Here is a 25,760-nt window from a genome sequence, read left to right on the forward strand (position 1 = left end):
ACCAATAAGGAAATTCCGGTTTCGATTTCGATGCGGTTTGGTTTCGGTTTGTCTTCAGTTTCTTAAATCGATTTGTAACCGGGTTGGTTTTGGTTTTTGGTCCAGTTTGGATTCTACTTTCCATATAAATGTTTACAAAACTATGCAAATTTTGATTTTTTTAATGAATTTTGGAGTGTTTCGGTTTCGGTCCGGGTTTTGAGCCGGTTTCGGTTTGGTTTTGGGTTCATCCGGTTTACGGGGCTGTTTGGTTTGGTTTTGGGGTTGCAATACTCAAAACCGAACCACCCAATAAGGCTTCGGTTCGATCCGTATTGTTATCGGTTCGGTCCGGCCGGTTTTACCGGTTCGGTTTAAGAATTGACACCCTTACTCACAGTAGAAGTGTAGAGCCGCTTCCCTGTGATACGCTCTGGTCACCCTTATGGCCTCGCATAGATAGCTACATTGACGATTAAAGAAGAGTACCCGATTTATTCTCTCTTCTCTCTTCGGTGTCTCTATAGGTACAATCTGCATGGAGGCGGTGAGGCTTCGTCTGCTGTTTAACGATCGTCATCTACTGGGAAACTCACTGAAGTTGGAGGGACTGAAGCGAAGTTGGCTCCTTCTCAGACCCGAACTTGAGACCATTTCCGACCTCGCATCTCATGTCGCTAAAACTTTCCAGCTTGAAGAAGCTTGCCCTAATGGCCTCGTCCTCTCTGTAAGTTTCTCACTCTCCCTCTGCTCTGACCGAGAAACCAACTCAACACTCATACGCAAGCAGCGACACCTCGCGAAGTTTCGTTTCTAGACTCCATATTCGAGCTGAAGATTTTTGAATGCTATGTAGGACACTAATTTCTGTTATTCGCAGATACAATGACTAGATTTTGGATTTTTGTGCTTCTTTGTACTAGAAAAGGGGTAAAGATGACTCCTGAAAGGGGTTTATGTGGTCCTAGGTATTGGGGATTTGAGATTGGGATGCACATTGGCGGGTATTTGAGCTTATCACGGAAGAGGAGACATAAGGAGAGTTCAATGAATACGTTAGGGCAACACCTAAGGGCCAATTTTTTTAGAAGGAACCTATGAGCTCTTGCTACTAACTATCAATCTAATCCGGCAGCATCTTTTCCATTTTATTCCCCCCCCACCCCCCCAATTTTGGGGATAGATTAGCGTAATCTCATTTCATTCAGAGACATTTGCCAGAAATACTGTACAGTACATACTGATGTAAATGAGTATACGATGTTGTAACATAAACAAAAACCTGCCCTCTATGGAGCAGCAGTAAAAAGACCAAAAAGCTCTGCACTACACGGTTGGAATTGTCCAATGAATAAATTGGAAAAATTTTAATTTCTTTTTCATTTTCTCTTAATGGAGGAAGCTCTCCATGGTATTTGATTATTGGAATTTATGTTCCGTATTGGAGTTCTTGTTCAGTGTGTTCCCAACATCTTTAAGGTACCTGATTTACGGTTCTGCACCGTCTTCAGTAGCTGGTGATTAACTATATGTCTATATGTTGATGTATGATCCATATGTGAAGGTTTCACAGATCAAATTCAAGCATTAATTACATCGTCATCATCATTTTCTTCATTGTTGTTATTGTATAACATGCCTTTTCATTTATGTATAAATGTACCATGTGTGGACTTGGCTTTCTTATGTATGAATGATGCATCAGATTTGACCAAACACATTTTCTTGCAGATGGATGGATTTGTGTTACCGTCTTTTGAATCAACACGCATTTTGAAAGATAAAGATATCATCAGGTTCATTTAATGACTGTACTGATGTGTCTCTCAAGATGGTTCATCTTTTTATTTATTTATTTATTCTGGCATGTTTATATGATGTTTCCATATTGCAACTGAAAAAATTCAATGCAATTACATTTTCTTTATTACCAGGGTGAAAAGGAAAGGGGTATCACTGACAGATGTCATTAGGGTAAGTGATGACGCAAATTCTGTTGAGGATTCTGAAATCATGGAGAAGCAACTTATCCTTACTGGAGCAAAGCCCCTAGGAATTGAGTTTGAAAGAGAGACTGGGGACTCCCAAAGTGAAAATGAAGGACATGAATATGATGGTGATGTGTACCCATTGCCTGTGGAAAACATATCTGGTGGAAAAACAACATCAAAGAAAAGAAAACCATCAAAAGAACATACCAATCCAAAGTATTGTTCTTGCATCCCATCTTGTGAATATCTGTTATATGGTGTATTCATTACCAGGACCTATCATGTGTTGAATCTTTGCTTCTCAGTAGTGCCATTGGACTTGTATACTTTTATAATTTACAGCAGACATGCATGCTGATGTATACCTTTGTGTTGTCTGGTAAGGTCTGGGACAGGTTTTGCCAATCCCCAGTTTGACCCTATTAATAACTGCTCTACGCCTCTAGCCTTACTTTGCATGTCCCTTGACGCATGCAAGTCTCCAGTCTATTTTACCGTGTACTTGGGTGGGACCTTGGGACCTTGGCATAACAAACCTGATCCATAATTTGTTAAGGGTACACCAAATCCTAACCCTCAGGTGCAGGCCAAGGACATTTTTGTGTTTGACCCACTATCTTGCCATCATAGTCGATCTCAAGAAAAGGTTGGTAACTTAAGATCATCCTCTGAAAGCCAGACTCGGTCCAACATATGTTAGAACAGGATCTGCACATTTTGACATACTGAAAGTGCATATTTGGGAAATAATCAAAATTTGGGAAGAGTCAGAAAGGTCAAAATCGGGGTAAAAAAATCAAATGGCCATCAGAACCGACAATTTTTTATATTTAGCAATAACACAGATTGAGCTCTGCCAAATCAGAACAAAGCCATTTGACTGTTTGGTGCCTGGTCTGATTTTCAGAAATGTGCTGAGATTCTTTATGAGATATTGGGGTTAAAAGCTTACAGATAACAGATTCATTTCCATTCCAATTTTCTTCAACAGGTGCATTGCATATCCATTGATGGAGAACTTTGACCATATGTTTAACCCAGAATTTAGAAATCACTAGATAAGTGTCACATAAAATTGAGCCCTTTAGGAATTTGTAGACTAAACGTCTGGTTCTCACCATGGTTAATGGGAAATGCAATGATGATATTGGAAGATTCATCATTACAAGTTCTATCTATTATGATTAGAAAGTAGATTGAATTGTATCCTTTTGAAAAACATCCAAACTATCATAAGTATGAAAGTGTCAAATGTCAATGATAATGATGCAGTATGCGTGTATCTTTAGACGTGTAATCATTGAGCCAATGCACTTGGTATGCATGCTTTATATTGGATCTGTGCAAAAGTGAAAAATAACTTTGTTTTGCAATTCATATGCTGCATCCATTTTCAAATTTTGTCTTTTTAAGTACCATCATACTTGATTTTAAATTTATTGTAAGAGAAGTTATCTATGTGTGGAATTATTGTTTGCACATTCAAGTCACTTTTTGATATTGAACATCACAATGATCACAGGAGGAAGAAAGCTAAATCTACTAGGAGTGAAAAATGTCCGCTGATTCCGGAAGCTGTTGAAAATGATGTGTGTAAGGAGCAGAATGGAAGCTTGCATCCCAAGGAAGTTCTCACTAAGAAAAGAATTTACAAGAAAGACAAGTTATCAAATGTAAATGCAAAATCAAGTAGAGAATGTCCATCTAAAGTTACTGAAGAAGTTCATAAAACCGGTGAATCTACACCCGACGAAGACAGGTAGGTTCTGTAGCCTTATTACGTTTGCTTTGTATTTTGCTATCCCACAACTCTTAGGAGTCGTTTGGTTGGATGTGAAGTGAAGTAAAATTAGAATGAAAGCAAAGTGGGAAGTCTTTTGATCATTACCAAGAATAATTGTAAAAAATATGGTAATTAAAATTTACCCCACCTTTGGTCCAGAATATTACTAAATTTTTTTTTCATTGGCATGAAATTTAATTACCATATTTAGTATGTTTTGAGTTAGTTTTACAATTAATTTTTTATAATGATTCTAAAACTCTTTATTTTGTTTCAATTTTGCATCACTTCACTTCTAAGCAAAAATTCCCTAATCCCTTAATTCAGCTATTTTAGTCATATATAATTATTAGTGTCTTTGTACTTGACTGATGGAGTGGATGGTATTATGGATACCTTAGCTAAGACTGGTTGGTTGGAGCTTGGTCTTCTCTATTATTCAACAATGATACTGATTTCAGGTTATTGCTGTTGCATTAATAATTAAATTATTATTTTCATGTCAAATAATTGCCTGTTTATGGCAAAGGATCCATATCATCTGGTCTTTGTTACTTAAAAAAAAAAAAAAAATATTTTCAGGGTAAATGGGGTTTAATTGGTAAATATCAAATTCATAATGCCCTTTTATTTTGTAGATGTGGTCAACCCCAAGAAAGTGGTACAGAAAATTTTGATATATCTGATGCTGCCAACGGGACCAAAAAGGTTTGATTATAAATTCGTTTGCTTTTGTTTAGATTGAAAGCTCTCAAATTTATAGTTCTTTCTGTTTGAAAAGATTGATGGTCCTTTTGTTGAGTTGTGTAAAGTGGAAAATTCCATTGAAGCTAGACCTAAGGCTTAAATGGAGAAATGGTTACATGTGCATATTTTGTTAGTAAAGCTTTATTTTTTTGATAGGCAAGGAGGAAATTCATTTTAGAGAAGATAAGACGTATAGTTACAGCAGTTGTGCAGTGAAAGATGCCAGCTTAATGTGTGAACACAGGTTTTTGCGTAAAATTGCACTGGGACTTGTGTTTCAAGAGGTTACACTGAGGTTAACCAGTGAAATTGGTAGATCTGAAAGCAATATGTTTCTCAGATTTAATACAACTTTACTTGGCCTAGTTAAACTAGTTTTTCTGTATATTGTGTATAGGAATGCAATTTGTAGCACTTCTTCTGATATAATTGCTCATTTATTTAATAGGGAAGAATAATTACCCTCTTCAAACAATGCCCTATTATTGAAGTGTTGCATCCTCCCTTCCCTAACCTTCCCCTCCCAACCCCCCCCCACCAAAAAAAAAAAAAAAAGGTGATAACCTTATGAAGGTCTTTTAATATTGTTATTGTGCTGATTTGTTTTATTTCATTTATATTATTCTTCTTGATGATATATATATATATATATATATGGGGGAGTGCGGTTCCTAGGAGCACACAAGAAAGCATCCATAGAGATGTCCTTTTCCATTTCGTGGGCGCGCAACAGTTGGGCAGTGAAAGATTCCAATTTCATGTGTGAACACAGGTTTTTGTGTAAAATTGTCCTGGGACTTGTGAGTTGTGTCTCAAGTTGGTAGATCTGAAAGCAATATGTTTCTTGGAAGCAATACAACTTTACTTGGCCTAGTTAAAATTGCTTTTCTTTATATTGTGTATAGAAATACAATCTGTAGCACTTCTTTCAATAAAATTGCTCATTTATTTAATAGGGAAGAATGATTACCCTCTTCAAACAATGCCCTATTATTGAAGTGTCGCATCCTCCCTTCCCGAACCTTCCCCTCTACCCCCCCCCCCCCCCCAAAAAAAAAAAAAATATATCATGATAACCTTTTGTTATTGTGCTGATTTGTTTTGTTTCATTGTCATTATATTATTCTTCTTGATTATATATATATATATATATATATGGGGAAGTGTTCCCTGTGGGGGAGTGCGGTTCCTACACTTGCGCAAGGGCCAGTGGGAGCGCACGAGAAAGCATCCATAGAGATGTCCTTTTCCATTTCATGGGCGCGAGCTGGTCATTTCGCCCCCTATTGTGTCTGGGCATAGGGGCCACACACACACACACACACACATCTCAAGTTTTTCACTTATGTATGTTTTCTGGCCCCATAAATCCGATTGTTCCCATTTCCAATCTACTTTTTTATATAGCTCTCATGCATATCTGATCTTTTGTTCAGTTTCCTAGCAGAAGTGCTCGACGTAAGAAGGCCAAAAGGCAGTGGTTGCGAGAAGTTAAATCTCAAGAGAGAGAGGTATTTTGGCCTTTAGAACATATCATATAGTTAATACCATTTAATGCGTATTGAGATAAAGAATTAAAGATTTCCCCCCTCCAGAACATAAATTGTGAACCATGTGTTCGTTCTGAAATGAAGTTTGTTTATTTTCATATGCAATCACATTTGCATATGACTCTTTGATCCTTACCGTCCATAATCAATATTACTAGGAAGTCCTCAGGTTGCCATGCTTATGGATCGCCATTTAATTGGTGATAGGACACTTTCTTCTAAAGTGCATTTGTTAGACTTTTTAGGTCCAGAATATTTCTTCCCACTCCCCCCCTTTCCCTTTTTCCAATGTGAATAGGGCCTATTAGCTGAAACTAGCTATAGGATAGGTGGAAGTGGCAAATTACCGTAGCTTCCATTTGGTTGCAATTAAGCTGCCACAGCCATTAAACTCCTAAAATATGTGCTGAATATAAAGCTAAGTCCCATTTATGGCAATATATTTGTGCTTATGATTTGCTATACATAGCACATCTTTGGGTGCATGATCCCATGAATGTTTAGCCCACAAGTTGATGACCATACAAAGAAGATCTTTGCAATCCTTGATTCCTTGGCTCATTTCCAATTTTCCATGACAGACCTGATCTCTGACCTCTTTCTCTGTTTTCCCTTCCTTACTTCCCTTTTTTTTTTTGGGCTGCAGGAGCAGAGGGAGACTGGACAGGTAATATATGTATGAAATTTTTTTAGTTTCATCTGATGAGCTTGTGGTCGAAATTGAGCAGCAGAGTTAGCAGCCATAATTTGTCTAATATATTCAAAATGTTTCTTCAATATTTGATGAGTATGTGTTGCTTGTTATCATTATCGGTCTGGCAGATAACTCAGAGCCATACTCTCGAAGAAGTTAATCAAGAAGAATTGACTGAACATCAACAACGCTATCAAAATACTGATGGAGAGGATGAAATTGTTCCCATAGTGGTTAGGCCTGGGCATATACGCTTTGAGCCAATAGGCGAAGGTATAGATTATATTCTGTTTGTGCTACAATTCCTTGTTTCTCTTCTTGTTGCTGTCGTGTTAGCATGCTATGTTAGAGTTTTTTTTTTTTTGGCTTGTTTGCATGCATTGATCCGGGTCAAACTTATAGGTTATGAGTAGGTTGCGCGTGCCTTACTCATAGTTGCACTTATAGGTTATGAGTAGAACCATGCTCTATTATGAGTACGTTGCGCCTTACTCATAATTGGGCTTCTTTGAGTGGACAGTTGAAAAGCAAAATAGGTTAGCTATTGGTTCTACCTTGTAGTAACATGTTTCAGCCATTTCAAATGGAAATGAATGGTAGATATTTACAAGGTCCAGAGTTTTTTGGTTCACATTTGCCTAATTAAGTCATTTATTTCACCAGAAAAAGAAACATTATTAGTTAGACTAATATTGCTGCTTCTCATTCTTCTTTACCCCCCCCCTCCCCATTTGGTTATACATCCGCAGCTGGATGTCTCAATCTGTATTAACAGATCTCATTAGCAGTCCAGGATCTGGTATATTTGTATTGGTTGCTTTTACTTTTAATATTGTGAAGAGTTTAGTCTTGTGCTGCAAGCCATTTATAATTGTGGCAGAGGCAAGCATACAGATTCCATAGGTCTAAAATTTATACAGAAAGCTGTATTTCAAACCTTTTATCAACTTCACGATCCTTGTGCTTTCTCTAAGAAATGATATTCTAAGGCATATCTTGAAAATTTGCAAATTGTATCTCAAAGGGTTGTGCTGGTTTTGGACATGTTGATAAAAGAAATTCAGTGTCACATTAGATTTAATACCCAGTTAAGGGTATATATAGCGAAGGAATACTAAAAATTTTATGAATGGAAGTAGCTAAAAGCATGAAAAAGGTAGTCATAAGAGCTGTATTCCTATTGTTGGCATTACATGCATGTCTGGCACTCTCAAACGATGGACTTCCCTTGTCTGTTGTTACTTGGTTAAAGTTTTCTACCTGTTGCAGTTACTTACGGTGTGAAAAGTTGCCTTTGTTTACATTGGATAAAACTGAAAGATTTGCCTTGAAGTAATCTAATTCCTGGTGTCTGATTTCATCAACTGATATAAACAGTTTGATATTATAGATTTTAACACTTGGTGTGCTCCTTACTACTGATATAGAGTGCTGATACACTGAACTTGTTCTGGTGTATACAGGTCAGGTTGCCCAGCAGAATAAAGATGAAGTATGTTCCCATCTTATTGTACTTCTGATTGCCTTTTACTGCTTCATCTCTTGGGATATAGTTGTTTCAAATAAATTCAAATTAATATATTTGTGGAATAACTTGTTGATGCTATTCTGTCATTTTCATTTGGTTTTGCTTGTCTTTTTGATGAGCTAACCAGAAATCAACTTCTGTAATGTATTGATTTGGTTTTAAAGTTTCTAGTCAACTGCTGCATTCTTAATTCGAATTGTGCAGGCTCTGGATCTTGTAGACTTGCCAACTAAGATCTGAAAACAGTAAACCATCACCATAAATTGGGCAAAATTTGGAATGGAAACCCCCAATTGGTTGCACAGTAGGTGGAGTCTAGGTTCCAAAATTAATCTGATCGGATAATTATGCTATTTTGTTGAATTGACATCTTGCTGCATTGGGTACACTCGCCATGTTTTTGGTCCAGCCCGAGGAAATATTTATGAATGTCGATTATAATCTGATCGGGTTGATTTTGTTGCAGCATATTTGGGATTCTTGGGAGGACCAGCTAAATTGTCGGGTCCTTAAATGGTTGGAGGATGCATTCTCAGGTAGTATTGTTGTTCCCCTGGAAATCTGTTCACAATATGAACCAGTGCAGGCCAGAAAAGGCATAAGCATTAAAATGTGGGAAATACTTTTAGACGCCCATAAGAAGTTCATGGAAACGGATTTTTTATAAATGTTTGGGGAACTTTTGTCCTATTAAGGTAGTGATATCTAGCCTAGAACCCGGGGGTTAAAACAATGAAATAGAAGGATGATATGTCCAAGTAACATTACTAAGTTCTAACCTTCTGACTGTTAAAATATTAACTGTCAGATTGTGTGGGTAGTTCTCTGAATGTCTTTTATTTCCATAGTTGAGAAGCTCTGAAGTCTCTGATTTCATTTCTCAAGCATTTTCTTATGTATCCCCTGCCAACACTTCCCTCTCTGAGGTGTCCCATTCTAGAAAGGACAAAGGTTTCTTGTACACTTCCAGTCTACTTATTCCACTTGTTCCTTTGAAATACCCCTTTATGTCCTCTTTCTATTTGCTGCATTATGTTAGGCATTTGGCTGTTCTGCTTACCAGACTCTGCAATCCTCTCTCTGAAAACTAAACAATAGAAAATTGAAGTTAGTGCTTTGGACAGCTTACTGGTTGTCTGATGGAGTTGAAGATAACTTGCATGAAGTTAGGAAGCTGTAAAATTTTAAGGACAAAGAGTTAGGAAGCCGTGTAAATAACGAAGGCTCCTCATTTTACTTTCTTTAATCTGCTCTTATTGGAAACAAATGTGCCTTGGCCCCCCTACTTCTGGTATGAAATGCTTTGCTTGGAAAATTATGGGGGTGGAGCATTTGGTTGGGTGTTTGCATTTGGTGATTTGTTGATGGAAAAATCAGTGTCAATTCTTTTAGAATTTAATTATGAAGCAGTTTCGTGCAGAGTTATTAGGTTATTTTGTGTTTCTTGTTTACATCTTATAGTTACATTCTAGAGTCTAAGGCTGGTGAGATGAAATGCTTAGTGTTGCGGGAGATCTTTCATAGGGCTCTTTCTTTCCCTATCCATTGATGTATCGAAGGATAAAAATGTGGAGAAGTTCTATTGCAGTTCTAATTTTTGCGAGATGTTGGCGAAGAGCTATGTTACCCAGACAAAGTGTTTAGTGTTTGTGATGCAGATTAATTACCAAAATAGGCTTATTTTATTAGGAATAAGCTTAGGGTTGGGTTCCATACATATTGGGCCTTTGATCCCATGTGTTTTGAGTGTAATAGATCACTTTTATGGGTCTAAAAGGGAGGGTCTAAGATTGAATACGGGATTCAGTGATTTGTTTCCTTTTCTTTAGTTTCCTTTTTAGATTGGGTTATTTAGTTTCTAATTTTCAGTCATAAATTAGTTTCTATTTCCAGTTTAGCAACTAAAGGACTTTCTATTTTGTAAGTTTCTATTTTCAGTTTTAGTAACTAGTTGAGTTTCTAATTTTTAGTTTCCGATTTCAGTTTTTGGAAACTAAAGTTAGTTTCTATTTTATGTAACCCCATCATTATTATAAATAAAGGAGAGCTCTCATAATAGAGAGACGATTTATGTTTTAAAAAAAAAGTGTCCTGTTGCTGCCGCTGGTTTCACTGGATGTTCCTTGTGTTTGATCAAGGATTAGGGATTGGTGTTTGATCCATTCGACACTTTGCGGTGTGAAGCCCGAGTGGTCTTTTCAAGCTTTCTTATCTTTCTTCTTTCAAGTCTACTTTCAAGGTCTATTGCTGCTACAGGTATTTACCTCTTTTCCCTTAACAGTTCTGTCCAGGCGATAGGTTTTCTGGGCAGGAATATTCGACTTCTGTTCTGACTCAACCCCTAGTCACTTTTGGCTGATATTTGGATCAGAGGTTCCCCTCATTAAAAGAGCAACTGGATCCAGTTTTGGTCCCCATCTGGGCTGTGGTTCTTAAGTTATTAGGAATCTCTATTTTCTTGTCCTCTAGTGACTTTACTAGAACAGAACCAGAATCGATTGTTCTTGGCAGTCCTATTTTGTTGCTGTAGTGTCTATCGTTGATTTGGAACTGTTATCATCCTAATACTACTGCTGACTCATTCCTATTTGTTCACTGCTGGTCTGTTCTAAGTATTATTTATTATTGGATATTTTGACCTAATCTGTTCTGTTTTCTGAGATCGATAGATGCATCTGGTTGTTCCTGATTTCTGTGGATGTTTGTTCACAATTTATGATCTGTTATGACCCTATTCCTATATCTGATTTAGTCCTTTAATCTGGGCTATATTCTGATCTCATAAATTCCAGTTTCTGGATTCGAAATTCTGATTTTCAAAAATCTGTTTCTTCCTTAATTCTGATCTGTTATACTGCTGCCTTACTTTGGCTATTCTTGGTTGTTCTTAGTTTACAAGTTCCTGTTGTTTGGGTCTAGTTTGGCTTGTCAAACCTATTCCTACATTAGTTTGTCTCCTATGTGTCTTTAATGAAGTAAAGGATTTTATCCATTTCTAGGGTGAAGAAACTGCTAAGGTTTCCAAAATTTATTATAAACAATTGACTTTGACAAATAAATTTCATTCCTAGACAATGAACCCTTCAAATGGACCTAAGTGATGCCCAGTCAGACATATCACAATTTACATAGGAAGATCGCACTTGCAATTGAAGATTTGAATCACAGATTTTCATTTTTTTCAATTTTTCTTGCCTAATTAGTATGTTTGATATCTGCTTGCCAATGAAGATTTGAATCACATAGATGCCGTGAAGACAAAGATAACCTAACATTGGTTGGATATCATTATCTATTACTTATTTGTGGTTTATACATCAATCCGTATATAGTTTCTCTTTGCGTCTATCCGATAAGTCTCTTAAAGTCAGCTTTCCGGTCATCTTGCTTCTATGAGATTCTAGAGTAGTAATTGGATCATTTATTCATGACGAAACCTAGATATTTTTGCTAGAACTTGAGCTTCTAAATTTTCGTTTGTAGTTGGATATTTAATTCAGAACAGGAACTTAGATAATTGCTAAAACTTGAGCTTCTTAATTTCTTTTATCGTTGACAGAAGTTCTTAATAAGGTTTCGTGAAGATGTTATATAATATAGCCATATCATATGATGTTTCTTCTTTATCTTAACACTTATGCTCTCTGAAATGCCCATCAAGTCAGTGTTTCATGCTCCTTTATGTCTACAAATTAAAAAAAGTTTAGTTATTGAGTCGGAGAGGATTTTATTTTCATACTGAGATCTGTTTTGCTTGGTATTGCTTTGTTTCATGATATTAGTGATGTACAGGTTGAAATAATTATTAAATCTTCACATGATGACCACCCCAACTTTACTAGTTATTTCTTTGTAATATTTAGTACATGGGTTATTTTAATAATCTAATTATCTAAAGGGAGACAGTTCTCTGAGCAAGCGGGGTAGCCTATGCCCCCTCACATAGATTTTTCTATTCATTTTTTCTCCCCACAAAAGAATTAATTAAAAAAAAAAAAGCCAGGTGAGGAGGTGTTGGTTTCGGCTCTTGCTCAGAGATACTTTTCCCTTGCTGAAATTTCTTGGTAGCTTCCATTGTTCCTGGTATAGTTGGTTCTTATCTGTTCTACCTTCCCTTATTCTCGTTTCTTATTGTCTGTTCTCAATGATACATATTTGCAATTAGTTTCTGATCCGTTAAATGGCAAGGTCATCTCCAGGAAACTTTTAAGTGGAATGGTACAACAAGCAAGAAGAGAGGTCAAAAATGGGGTACAGAGAAAACTTTATCGTCTAGGAAGAGGGATGACAAGGGTTTCAATCAACATTCTACTGAAAAGTTGACTATGGAAGAGGGGGAGCAAACTTTATCGTGTAGAAAGAAGGACGATATGGGTTTCAATCAAGATTCTACTGAAAAGTTGACTATTGAAGAAGGGGAGCTTGTGCATCATTCCATAGACTTTGAGAGCCTTGCTCCATTCTCCAGCCCACCTAAGGTTTGTTGCTGTCCAATACTTTTGATGTTTAGGACTGCATTGAGTAGTATCTATGTCCCTTGTGATTCTGTGGCCTTCATTTGTCAGACCATCAGCATTCTGTTGTATTAGTGAAACTGTTGAACCTTTTCAGCCATCAATTTTCTTTCCCAGTTAGGAATTAAATATGTGATGTTGTCTTGGAAATGGGTTTGAATAAAATATTGGTGCTCCATACTGATCCTATATATTTGTTTCCTATTGGTCCTTTTAGTTGTGCATATAAATTATGTCTCTTTTTGCAGGAAGGCGATGTCATTGCATATCGTTTGGTTGAGTTGTCTTCATCATGGTGCCCCGAACTGTCTTCTTTCCGAGTATTACTCTTATTGGTTGCTGATTGTTGTGGAATTCATAATTAATGCTCATAGAACTTGCCACTTAAAATTAATCTTCATTGTAGGTTGGGAAAGTATCATGGTATGACTCTCTGTCCAATAAGGTAATGCTTGTACCTGTTCCTGGGCACCCAATTGGTGAGAGGCTAGATGAAGTTGAGGATGAGGATGCTTCTGGAATGCAACCAGATTCCCTTTATGGAGAAGATGGCTCTTTAGAGGTACTAAAGATATTCATCCTATTTTGCTTTGTCAAATGCTTTACTGGGAAACAATTAGAAGTTCTTGACATGAAGCTACTTGTGAAACAGCTGGGGCAAAAGAGTCCTGCAATCCATTGGTGGTGAACTGCATGTTTAATAAACATGAATTTGTTGCTTATCTTGGAAAAAGGAAAAAAAAAAAAAAAGGGGGGGGGTTTGGACCAGAAAACAAAGGGTCAATGTGAAAAATAGCTAAACTTATTGACAATTGTAGGTCATGTGATCCGTGATCAGAACCTCTGTGACTAATTTGGTGGCTGGCAAACTAACAAAACTGTACACATTTCTGATTATCGTTCTGGGTAAACATTGACTCATGGTTGTACAGATTGATTTTGTATCGCTGGTTGATACCCGTGTCATCCATCATGGCAACTCAAACCCTGCAGCAGGAGTCAATGCTGGAAGTGATGTTCATATGAGCGATCATAAGGCCGTACGAGGTGTGGCTCCCAGCGGTAACACTGGAGATAAGGATACTCCTGTTACAGGTATTTGTTTTGCTTTACTGACAAATTGCTTTATCGAAGAGGGTACATGAATCATGAAAACTACATGATTTGCCTTCATGCATGCTGAAACATTCATTCTTGTAGGAAATGGTGAGCAAAAAAATGTCTGGGAAGAATTAAGCCAGGCCTTGTGCCAAAAGAAGACACAGCTATCGCAGAACGGTTATACTAAGAATGAGAGTTCAGGCAGGAGTGCTTGGTCCTTTAAGGCTCTGAGAAGTAGTGCACTGGGCCCTACCATGGCCTTATTAAGAGCTCAAAATGAAATGTGAGGGGTACTTCTACCAGAAAGTTCATCCTTAAACCCAGTTTTGTGCTATGGAAGGATACAGTTAATGTTTAAGTACACCATTTCTTACTTGGTTTTGTAGTCTTTGCCCCACTATTAGTGTGTGTGTGTGTTGTGTGTGTGTAGCTGGGAACTTCGTGAATTTGGATGTCTTGTTAAAAGTTAAAACCGGGTGGCCATGAATTCCCAATTGTTGTATATGGTTGTCTTGGAGACTTTAGAGTGGGAAAGAAAACTTTGACTTGATTGAAGAGAGAATCGACAATTTTGTTAGTTATCATGGTTGATAGTTGTTCCTCCCTAGCTTGAGAATCCGGCCATACAGCTACTTGCATCTACCCTTGCCTCTGCTTCCTGGAGGCCCTGGTACATTCTCAAAGCTGACTCTTGTGTGGTCCTTCCATAACCAAGAGCAGGGTAAACAGATATATATTTGGAGTGGAATAGCTCCCATTGCATATAATTGTGAATGACTCCCATCTCAAAAGTCTCTGGTACTTGCCCAAGGTTGGACCAAACTGGTCATTGGCAGAAACAAGATCAACAGATGGTTGGATACCAAGATCAAACACCCATCTATCAATAACTTTAGCAATAGCTACCAGGTTAGGCTCAATGTTTTTTTCACAATACATTATTCTGACAACCAAATGAAATAGGAGATTGCAAAGACTGAAATAGGAGTCCCTTTTCTCGTTCAGCGATAAGGATTGAGTGTTAACTAAAGAATGAATCAGGGAATGTAAAGAGGTAGAGGTAAAGAACTCAGTTCTAATACCCAACAGCCCAGCAGCCAGGATATGCTTAAAAATTTGTAAGCAAGAAAGAGATGTCATTCTGTCTCAACTGCCTTATTGCAAAAACAATGCGGATTTTACAGGCTAGCAAATTTGAATTACCCATCCAGGTGACCTCAAATCAAATCTATCCCACCACCACTATCTTTCCCAAATGGACCTCATCGACCATATTGTGTGGGAGTCACTGATCAGACTCATACAATTTCTGCTTGGGTTTATTGCTTAAATAATGTAAAAAATTTATATTTTAATTAGAGCTGATTATATTATGACAAGAACCGCAAATGAAACGTGCATACGAGGGTTGTTCCCGCGAGTGAGGCATGCAATGGATGATGGTTGGGAGCTAGGGAGATAGGGACTGATTCACCCAATCTACAGGCTTTTTTGACTAACTATAGAACTACTTTTCGATCTTTTCATAACATTCCTATTTTTTTGGACATTAAATCTTTTTTGGCTAAATTCATATACCAGCTCAAACCACCTGATGATGATATAATTAATTATCTTGTCGGAACTATGGTTCTAAAAAAGAGAATCTCAATTCCCTTCCCTATGGACTATTGTAATGTTCACTCTTTTTTGATTTTATGAAATATTTTTTACTAAAAAAAAAAAAAAACAATGCCCCCCTTCCTCTAAAAGAAATGAATCAGATTACCATTTACAGAAAAACTCCTACAAGATCTTCCAAAAAAAAAAAAAAAAATTCTAAATTTACGGTTAATCTAAAAAGAAGAAAATTTTCCTTCACCATAGGACAAGGAAAACCAACAATTTAATTGGCATTATTACTTTTCTTCTTCTTTTTTTTTCCTGTGGGCCATAGGCCACTAGGATGGCAACCCATGAGAGGGGCGTCCCAACTCCAGGGAACGGTGACCAAGGGGAGGGGGATATCATTCCCTTGTTTAAGATACCTGTCTCTCTCTCTCTCTCTCTTCTTTGCCCTTTCATTGATTGAACAGATAAGGAGGTGCTCATTGGCTCTCGCCTACATGCTTAGCTTATGCTATTATGCCAGAAACACATTCCCTATCATTGTTAGGTATTTAGGAGCTCAACTCATCGACCAGTAACTCACCAAGTGTAAGAATCCATGAGTGTAAGCTTGGTCCAAGAAAAAAATAAAAATAAGCATCGTGAATAAGGCTATGTTTGATTGTAAGGGAAACTAAAGGGAACGGAAGGGAAGTGAAATTTTTGTTCTTGAAAAAGAAATATATGTAATCATTATCCGTGTGACTTAAACATAAACTTCAAATCATTCCATATTTGGTTATAAAACTTCATTTTACTTTGCATCCAAAACCCTTTGCTATAATATGTAAACTAAGAATTACATGTAAATATATTACTAAATATAGTTAAAAAAATTAAATAGTTTATACAATCATATGGGGTAATGATTATAAACATTTTTATTTCAAATATGAAAATTTCACTTCCCTTCCCTTTAAATTCCCATTGCAATCAAACGGAGCCTAAGAGATCACGGGTGAAGGAAAACTCGGTCCAAGAAAATTAATAAATAAAAAAATGTTGGAGAAACATTGACTACAGTCACTACACCCTTAAAAGCTGGCAAACAATTTATTTGGTTGGACAATGGTGTCCTTTACTTCATTGTCCTCTGATTCAGAAGCTTTGGATTACTGTGTAAGTTTCCAAAGAACATCCCAAATTTCATCATTCACTTTTTCTTTTGATTAATAAGATCCCTTGTACAAGAGAAGGATGCTAGCAAGTTATCAAAAGATGAGAGTATTTGTTCATACAGGAAGGGAAGCATTAATGTGGATTCCAAATAGAACAATTCGTAGCATACTTGTGAATATTTCCCTGGGACAACTTAAGGAACATGATGCACAGAGATCAAATAAATTTGATGTAGAACCAAATTCCTTCTGCTTCCTCTTTGCTTGCAGCCATTGGCCATTTATGCCAATTGATGTGCCAATAGCATTCCCTGATCAATACAGTGTCAACTAAGCACAGGGTTAGTGTTCAAATAGCTAGAGACTATTTACCGAAACACACATGCAAATTCATGTCGTTTACTTCGTTGCACGACTCAAAAAATAACAGAACAACCGACTGAATCTTGAATTACGATGATATCTAGTCTTGTTTAGCATCTTAATCAGATGTTACTCAAATAAAAAAATTGAATCAAATGTGCTTCAAGCATGGCTGGTGTACCCCCAACAAATCCAAAAACCAGAGATCTGACGTTCAAATCCTTGTAAAAATTACTCCCATCTATATTTCAAATTTATAACAGCTCCTTTAGGTGTTGGTCATGGCTCTTGTTCCAAGAAATTCACAGCAGAAAAGCAAACAAAGTTAACAGAAACAACTTCCAAATGCTGTTAACTTACATCTCTATAAATTACAAGATCAAAGAAACTACTACTACCAAATGCTATTGAACATACATCTATAAATTACAAGAACTCATTCTTTACATGCTTTTATCACAATGATAACCATCACACAAGTGGTTAGATTCACTTACACCACTTGGGATGCCAAATCACCTGAAAAGGGCTTGAAACAACTCTGTCTAACAACCCAGTGTCAATGCTTGGAGGGGCTCCTTGTCCCTCAGATTCTCAGCGGTGGCAGTCGTCTTCCACTTGTTGAAATGAGAAACGGTTGCTACCATCTATGAGTTGTTCGGCTTCCTTCCGGTCTCTGACTACCTGTTCATCAAAGATTGCCATCCTATCAAGATGAAAGATCTATTTCTATATACAAATGTACAATTTTTGTAAAGAAAATCATGAATCAAAACCACCTGGAAACTCAAAAATGTTCCCATAGTGTTATTACAGAACATATCAAATGTACATGAGTAACCCAGATGCAAATATCATGTACCTTCATATCTCAGTGCTCTAACTCGTGTAAGTTCCATCTTTCAAATTCGAAAGTGAAAACAGCAATCAGTTTACCATAGTTCTGGGATAAGTAACAAAGATGTGCCAAAATACTCTTCTTTATGTTTCTTTTTGCAATCTTTAAGATAAATTAAAAAATTCAATATAAGGAATTCCCAGGTCCCCCCCCCCCCCTAGTGAAATTACCCCTTTCACTGGTAGGAACATCTGTGGGGTGTGGGTCAGAGAGAGATTCACCCTTTTCACATCTCCAGCCTAGGAATGGAGAACTTCACAACAATTATTAACCCAAGATTGCAGTTTCTGCATAAGTTGGAACTTTGGGATCCATGCCAACCGCTCTTTACCCTTACTTCTTGTCATAGAGCTAGATTTCTACCCTTTCCCTTCAATTCATAGAATGCATTTCCACTCCTGTTTTCTCTTATTAAATTTCCTACATAATGCATAATACGATGGAGTGTGGGCAAAATCTCACACTGCCTTGCATCTCACCGTGAATGATTTAGCTAAATGTTCACTTTCTGATTATCTGGAGCTCAAAATGCTCACCTTTTCCCAAATTTCTTAAGACCCATTGATCCCCTTGTACATGTGTGTAGAAAGTTTGATCAATCACTGCAGCACCATCCTTCTGTTTTTTTATCTATAAGATCTAGTTCTATTGATTTTTTACAGCTACTGTATAATTATCTTCAATAGCAAATACAGTAATGATAGGAATATGCAGGTCTGTGAGTGATCATATTCATACCCAAAGAATCCAATTACATGAATTTTCCTTTTAAACTAATCACTATACAATAGCAAAAGAAATTTTAATGAACATCAAATGTGGCTAGCCAAAAAGGACTTGAACCATGATCAAAGTAGCAACATATGGAGACATATTTCATCAAAAGTTTTGATAAATACCTGAATACGTACATCCATAGGCAGGCCCATATGGTTAAGGAAGACGCGACCAACCTTCTCCCAATATACAGAACTCCCTTTATCTTCCAAATCACTGTGAATCAACTGATATTGCCCCTCCTCAAATGGAACATCACACCCTACCCACACATACAAAATTTTAGGCTTCTTGTCGCCTAATTTCACATCTTGAGCTAGCAAAAAAAAAACTGATCTTGAATCAAGGACCCCGGAAGAAGGCATTTCCACCTTTTCCATGGTTGGCCACTGGTACAGAACAGGTTGCCTTACTTCTCCCTCGGTTGAATAATTCAATGGCAAATTACAAAATTCTTTATCATACTCTACTTGCATTTCACTGCCAGCACCAAAAAGGTCAATATGGGACATCAACTCTTTCCCACTCGATTCATCACCATCTCTGTGCTCAAACTGGTTGGATCCATTATCGATCATCATATCTTCTTCTAAGTCAGGGAGAGAAAACGACCATGACCTTACTATTTTTCTGGGGGCTTTTGAATGCATGAGAGTGTTGACTGATGGTGATAACACCAATGATGGAGGACTGCTTCCTCTGCGTTCTGCAAGAGAGGGAGAATTCCCCTTACACGGCAGTACACAGGCCTTTTCCACCCTCGAAGCAGCAAGAGAGGAGAAAGTCCCTGTACATGGCAAACAAGTCTTTTCCTCATGGGAGGGAGAGGAAGAGGGACCCTTCACAACCATTAGTTCTTTAAATTCTGAAGATGAAGGTGAAGGCTGAGAAGACAAGAATGAAAGATCAGACCAATTAGAGGAGCCAGGTGAGAAGGTGAACGAACTAGAAGAATCTGATGGTGAAGGTAAGAGAGACTTGGAATTGTAGCTGGTATTAGAATAACAGGAGAAGGAATCCGGAGACCGATATGGAGGAGATGGTGACAACCAAGAATCAGTGGGAGAGCGAGGGTGTTCTTCCGATGGCGATGGTGAAGGTGACTGAGGCTTGGAATTGTAAGTGGAGCTGGAATTAGAATAACAGGATAAGGAATCCGGGGAACGACATGGAGGGGATGGTGACAACCAATAATCAGTGGGAGAGCGAGGGTGTTCTTCAGAAACGTCTTTGCAAGAATCCATGAAAATCGTATCTGGTTTATCACCCATATGGGCATTTATCAACAACTTGGATGATGTCAACAGTTCTTTCACAATCCCACTGGCAAGTTTCCGTCTCAGCTTTCCCCAACCATTTTCTCTAGCAGGAAGATGAGTCTCTGATCCTGTCGCCGACAAGGGGAACGGCGGAACAACACCACCGGAAAGAGCTTTATGGAAAATTTCGTAGTCAGCATCGTATTCTCTCACCTTCTTGTTACCCACACCAAGACTGATAGCCGCTGCAACCTGATCCTTTCCTTGTTTTTCATCTTTTCCCTTCCCCACAACATCGTCGGCAAGGACAGGGGCATTGGCGAGGGCATCCCAGAACTCTGAAGGCTCTTTCCCCTCATCGATTCTCACAATGGGTCCTTGAGCTCTCTCGTAACGAACGACCTGAGACGCAGCAGAACTGGCGTGATTCAACATCATTTGCGTACAATTCTTCCCGACCCAGATGTAAATCGCCGAGGGTACATGAACGATGAAAGCCCCACGAGAATCGAGGCCGAGCGCACCTGGATGATTCAACATTTTGGGAACCAAATGGAGGGAATCGTAGGAAGAGTGAGGGGCCATCCGATACATCCGAAGCACAGAGTTGGGGCTGGGCGGGAGGCCCGGAACGGCGTGAACCCTCTTCTGGCACTGCAGGAGCTGGCAGGCGAAGCCCATGTTTGGGTTTGTGATCCCACGAGCAGCCTTCACGTAATGGAACGCATCCTCAAAGCTCTGGCCGTCCCTCCACATGAGATAGGCAATGACCAAGGAGGTGGAACGGGAGACACCCTGGCAGCAGTGGACGAGGACACGCCCTCCATGTTCCCGTACATCTTCGAAGTAATCGAAGACGTCGTAGAGGATACTGGTGATGTCCTCGGAGGGGCTGTCTTGCAACCACAAGGTCTTGTAGATGAGATCGTTCTTGAAGTACTCGGGAGACACGAACCCAACACAGTTAAGGACATGGGTAATACCATTCTGGCGAAGGGTCTCACGGTTCCTGGCGACGGCGTCGCTACCGAGGTAGATATGGTCAGCGATCCTGGAGCATTCCTTGTCGAAAAAGGCGAGCTTGTCCTTGCGGAGCAGGAAATCACCGTCAAGGTGTCTGGGGGAAGATGATGCAGACGAGGATGACGGACGACCACGGTTGGCGCTAGGAGTAGGTGGATGGGGCCATTGGCCGAGGTCGTCGGAGCCGGGAATGGGCCACTCTTCAACGGGGCGGCGAGTGATGGAAAGGGGTTGCAGGGGAGGAAGGCAGGACCTAGCCTTGCTGGGTTGTTTGGGGTTGGAACCAGAACTAGGGTTAGAACAAGAAGGAGACCATCGATCAGACCATGAAACGGAACGAAGATAGGTCTTCCGATGTCCACCGCCGGCCACACCACCGTCGTTCCCTTGTTCTTCCAACATCCTACTCCGTTGTCTGTTCACTTACCGTCGGAACAGAGACGGAAGCTGGGCAATTGGATTTGGATGATCAATATGACGACGACCCATCACAGAATAAACAATTCCCGAACAAGGGTTTGCAGAGAAAGGGAAATAGCTAAGGCTGATGGATAACTGATACAGAAAGTTTGATTGCTTTATTGGGTTCTCTCTGTTAATTGTATCAGAGAAGAAGAAGAAGTAGGGGAGATTGGGATTGGGATTGGGATTGGGAGAAGAAAATTCAAACACAACTACGACTGAGTAAAAGCATGGACCATAGGCTTTGGTGGAATATGGCAATATGGATTCAACTCAACAACAGTTCGAAAGTGAACGATTAGAAATTAGAAAGAAAAGGAAAGTTTTCGTTACTTTTGTAATTTCTTAATCGTGTTTAGTTGGGTTTGTTGAACAGTTGAAGAGACTTACTAGCAGTTGCTGTTTTTAAGTACAGAAGAAGAAGAAGAGAGAGAGAGAGAGAGGGGAAACGTTCATGGTTTCTGGTTCTTGATGACTTCATGAAGTTAGAATTTAGAAATCAATTCAAACTTAGAATTTAGAACTCGATTCAAATAAATAATGATAGGGTATATTATAGGTTTCCCACGACGTTAGAATGGAAAATCGCACAATTGAGAGTGGGAGAAGGATTCAATTTAGTAGAGACCCCACATTTTATCTAAAGAAAAAATGTTACTCTCAGTTTGGATCCTCTGCCGACGTGGTGATCTTCAGACGTGGAATCCCATCATCTATGTGGTAATAGATTACGAGTCAATGGTGTATTAATTACTTCGACTCATGATCTGAATATATTTAGACAAGGGAATCTGATGTATCCAATTACCTCTCATAGAGAAAAAGAAGGAGATGATGATTGCCAATTACCTCTTGCCAATTGCCAATTAGGGTTTGTCGGTTTTAAGTTCTTGGTAGTAATACGTCCCCCAATCCCTATCTTAGTAGTGACTTTTAGTATCAAGTTGCATGACAGGTTCTGTGTGCTTGTGCATCTTCTCTTTCTTGAAGTCTCTTTCCCCTTTAGGGGTTTTTGTAGGAGGGAGTTTATTTTGGGAATTGGGGGGTTCCTACAGTCAAAAATGTTGGGGGGGGGGGGTTCCTACAATGAAAAATGTTTGGACCCCCCCTCCGGCCACCCACCAACCTAAGCTTGTGGTACTACACAAACTATAGTAAGATTTGGAAGCTTACTTGGTCATCATAGGATGCTCCATGCATCAAGGCCTAAGCTCATAAGTATGCTTTATATATTCAACTCGATTAAGTCTTATCCCAATTAAATAGGATTAGTTACATGTATCATTTCTCTTCAATCAACCCTATTTAAATTCATACTTATTACAAAATGATCATGAACGTCTCATTTCTCATGAATCACTTTTCGTAGGATTGGGTCAATTGATTTAGACATCATCGAATAAGTCATATAGGATTCCTTGTGAATCTAAAAGGCTACAAGTTACAATATATGCTCCTACTAGAATAGGGCATGGTTCCTAACCAATCACTTTAGAACCAGTTCTTTCTGATGATAAGAGAAATCCTTGCACTCATGGATTTAGGAGTTGGTATTGGTATATAATTAACTGACAACGGATTAACTTACACTGTAAACTAACTCCCAACTTGCACTACCAATATATCAGAAAAGGCTGAAGCTATTTTAATTGCACATCCTTCCCCCCCAAAAAACGAGAAGAAATGTGAGTGACCCATCCTACCCTCTTCATGAGGCTATATTCTAGTTTCCAACCAAAAAAAAAAAAAAAAAGAAGAAGCTATATTCTAGTTTTATTAGTGTTCCAATTAGTTTTATTTTTTTATGATACCATATTTATTTTGAAACATCGAGTTGGGGACCAAATCTTTAGAACTAGTCAAACTTCAGTTGTTTGATAATGTTATTTTAGAATCAATAATAAACAATTTTTTTAGTAGAAATAATAAACAAGAAATTCAAGAATCTAATAACGTGTAGTCATGTATCATTATTCCTTAAATTTCATGAAGATAGTCAAATGCAATAATGTTTGACCATAATTAATTTTAATTAGTTATCTCCAATAATGTCAAAGTTTTTTTTTTTTTTGTTGGATTGGACATTTTAAAAGGTACCTCTCTAATTTGGCCACGTGGAAGGATGGTGTGTCAAATCAGACTATCATTGAATATATAGGAAATTATCTAAATTTGCATCAAGGAGAATTTCGAAATTAAATTCAATGATACACACTACTATATATCATCCATTCTTTTTAACAAGTTTCATTTTTTATATTGATTCTTCAAAGTTTACTTTTACATTTTGGCTAGTTTTTACTTGGCTGAATATCTATCTATTCTTAAAATTGCAATCTTATCAAACTCGCAATCTAAATTAATAATTTGAACCAAAATAAAACATATTCATCTTTAAAAAAAAAAAAAATAATTAAAATGGTTAGGTGATCACTCTTTCATGAGTCTATTTTAAATGATGAGTTATGAAATTCAGATTTTAAATTTCCCTAGTAGTTGCATTTGATAGCTTGAAGTAAATTATCCAACTTTGAGTAATTTTTTTTTTATGTCATGTGTCTATTCCTATGCATGAGAATAAGTCCAAATGATACTATACTTACATCTACTTATTAAATCTGTGTATAGCTACAAATTCAATGGGTAGTAAGAGTAGACAATTAAAGTGGGGAGAGTGCTGTTATTGCTTGGTCATGGACTCATGGTCAGGTCATGAACATAAATTATTTATTTATTTTTTTATAGGTTGGAAGATGAAATATTGAATATGAGTGCAGGATGAGGTTGGAGCTAAAGAACTAACTAACTAAAGTCAAGGAAAGTGGGCTTGAATGAAGAAAGCTAATCACCACCTCCTCTGCCATTGGCCTGCATTAAAAAAAAATTAAAGTTCTTTTCCCATCTTCTCCAGCAAAAGTCTAACCAATCTTCATTAAAGTGCACATGAGACAAAGAGGTCACAACATTTGTATGTCACCATCCATCAAGCCTTGTGGCCTCATGAATAGAGGAACCTTGTTCGTATTAAGGACCAATTGTATATGGTGAAGCTTCATTTGGACTTATCATAGTATTTCAAGAGTAAAACTATATATATATATATATATATATATATAGAGAGAGAGAGAGAGAGAGAGAGAGAGAGAGAGAGAGAGAGAGAGAGAGAGAGATTGATTGATTGATTTTCTGATTACATGTAAAAGCTACTAAAGTACCTTTAATTCACCACTTATTGTGAAGGTGTGAAGGTGTGAAGGTGTGAAGGTGTAAGTATGGGAGTCATACATGTCACCTTAGAAAGGCTAGCCTTTTTTTTTTTTTCTGATAATAGCCTAAGAAAGGCTAGTCAGGTGTTGTAACTTTCACATCTGTTTTCCTTGCATGAGAAGGTATAGAGGGTAAGCAAGAATGGACTTGATTTGCAGCTTAAAGCCAATGAATGCGCAAAACAAAAATAAAGAGCTTTCAAAATTTTTTTGGAAGAGGGTTTCCCATGAAACTATTATAGGGAGAAATTTGCATGCCACACCAGTGTAAGTGTAGAGAATAGCATCATCTACAAAGGATTCATATCATTCAGAGGAAGAGAAATAGAGGGTGTCGACGTGAGCCTCACATCTCAATATGTGAGAGGGCACATGTTTTTGCACTCTAACATTATTTGCTTCATTTTCTATTTAATTGTGGTCCTTGCCTAACTTCCACTTCAATGGGAGACTGTGAGGTTGGTACTTGGCTTAGTTCCTTATCTCATGCCTTAGTATGCTATATTAATAGATTGTCATATTTAAAGATAGGTAGGAGGTTAGTATGTTGCCTGTTTTCTTGAAGCTAGCGGCTCAATCAATAAGAAAGTTGGGATGGGAAGGGCATAGGAGACTTTTCCATGGGGAGGAGGAGATAGATAGACATATATCTAGGTATATGGGCGACGTACTCAACCTTTTCCCTTAAAGATACTATCAAATTATTTAAATAAAAATAAAAAAAACATACCTTTTAACCTAGAAGAATGAATCAAAAATACATTTGACAAATCCTCGACAGCTCTTCATGGACCAAATCTTGATCTTCCAAGTGGAAGGGAAGAAAAGTGCCGATGGTTGGGTGGGTAAAGTGTCTACCAAAGAAAAAGAAGTGTTTACCATTTTTCTTCTCAAAGGGAAGAGGAGTGCAAGACCAGTGTTGGGAATCATCATTGTTCATTAGAGTATTTGTTTGGTTGGATGCAAAATAATGAAAAATAATACAAATATGTTGAGAAAGAAGTAATTATACAATTGAAAATAACAGCATTTTAAGTAGTTTTTTTTTTTTTTTGGGGGG

The 25,760-nt window shown here is 37.9% G+C and overlaps 2 protein-coding genes across 6 annotated transcripts; one reads left to right on the plus strand and one right to left on the minus strand.

Annotated features, from left to right (window-relative positions):
• Positions 1-384: 384 nt before the first annotated feature.
• Positions 385-14,449, plus strand: LOC122079558 (coilin). 3 transcript variants are annotated; one of them, XM_042646128.1, is made up of 15 exons: positions 385-706; positions 1,711-1,775; positions 1,914-2,186; positions 3,484-3,729; positions 4,392-4,461; positions 5,937-6,011; positions 6,697-6,717; positions 6,873-7,017; positions 8,208-8,236; positions 8,739-8,808; positions 12,461-12,750; positions 13,035-13,106; positions 13,193-13,348; positions 13,719-13,881; positions 13,987-14,449. In XM_042646128.1, the coding sequence occupies exons 1-15, from the start codon at positions 518-520 to the stop codon at positions 14,172-14,174; spliced, it is 2,052 nt and encodes a 683-aa protein (XP_042502062.1). In that variant the 5' UTR covers positions 385-517; the 3' UTR covers positions 14,175-14,449. The 3 variants fall into 3 exon arrangements, with proteins under 3 accessions (XP_042502062.1, XP_042502063.1, XP_042502064.1); XM_042646129.1 differs by having other exon boundaries at positions 3,493-3,729; XM_042646130.1 differs by lacking the exon at positions 8,739-8,808 and having other exon boundaries at positions 386-706; positions 12,472-12,750.
• A 2,205-nt stretch (positions 14,450-16,654) lies between these two features.
• On the minus strand, positions 16,655-21,957 carry LOC122079950 (protein-tyrosine-phosphatase MKP1-like). 3 transcript variants are annotated; one of them, XR_006140566.1, is made up of 3 exons: positions 18,813-21,957; positions 17,535-17,699; positions 16,655-16,982 (listed from the first exon to the last, which is right to left on the minus strand). XR_006140566.1 is itself a non-coding variant. In XM_042646755.1 (2 exons), exons 1-2 carry the CDS (start codon positions 21,372-21,374, stop codon positions 17,610-17,612), a joined length of 2,652 nt encoding a protein of 883 aa, XP_042502689.1. In that variant the 5' UTR covers positions 21,375-21,956; the 3' UTR covers positions 17,224-17,609. The 3 variants fall into 3 exon arrangements, 1 of the variants encoding a protein (XP_042502689.1); XR_006140565.1 differs by having other exon boundaries at positions 16,655-16,963; positions 18,813-21,956; XM_042646755.1 differs by lacking the exon at positions 16,655-16,982 and having other exon boundaries at positions 17,224-17,699; positions 18,813-21,956.
• Positions 21,958-25,760: the final 3,803 nt, after the last annotated feature.

This window comes from Macadamia integrifolia, chromosome 5 (assembly GCF_013358625.1).
Source record: "Macadamia integrifolia cultivar HAES 741 chromosome 5, SCU_Mint_v3, whole genome shotgun sequence".
NCBI lineage: Eukaryota > Viridiplantae > Streptophyta > Magnoliopsida > Proteales > Proteaceae > Macadamia > Macadamia integrifolia.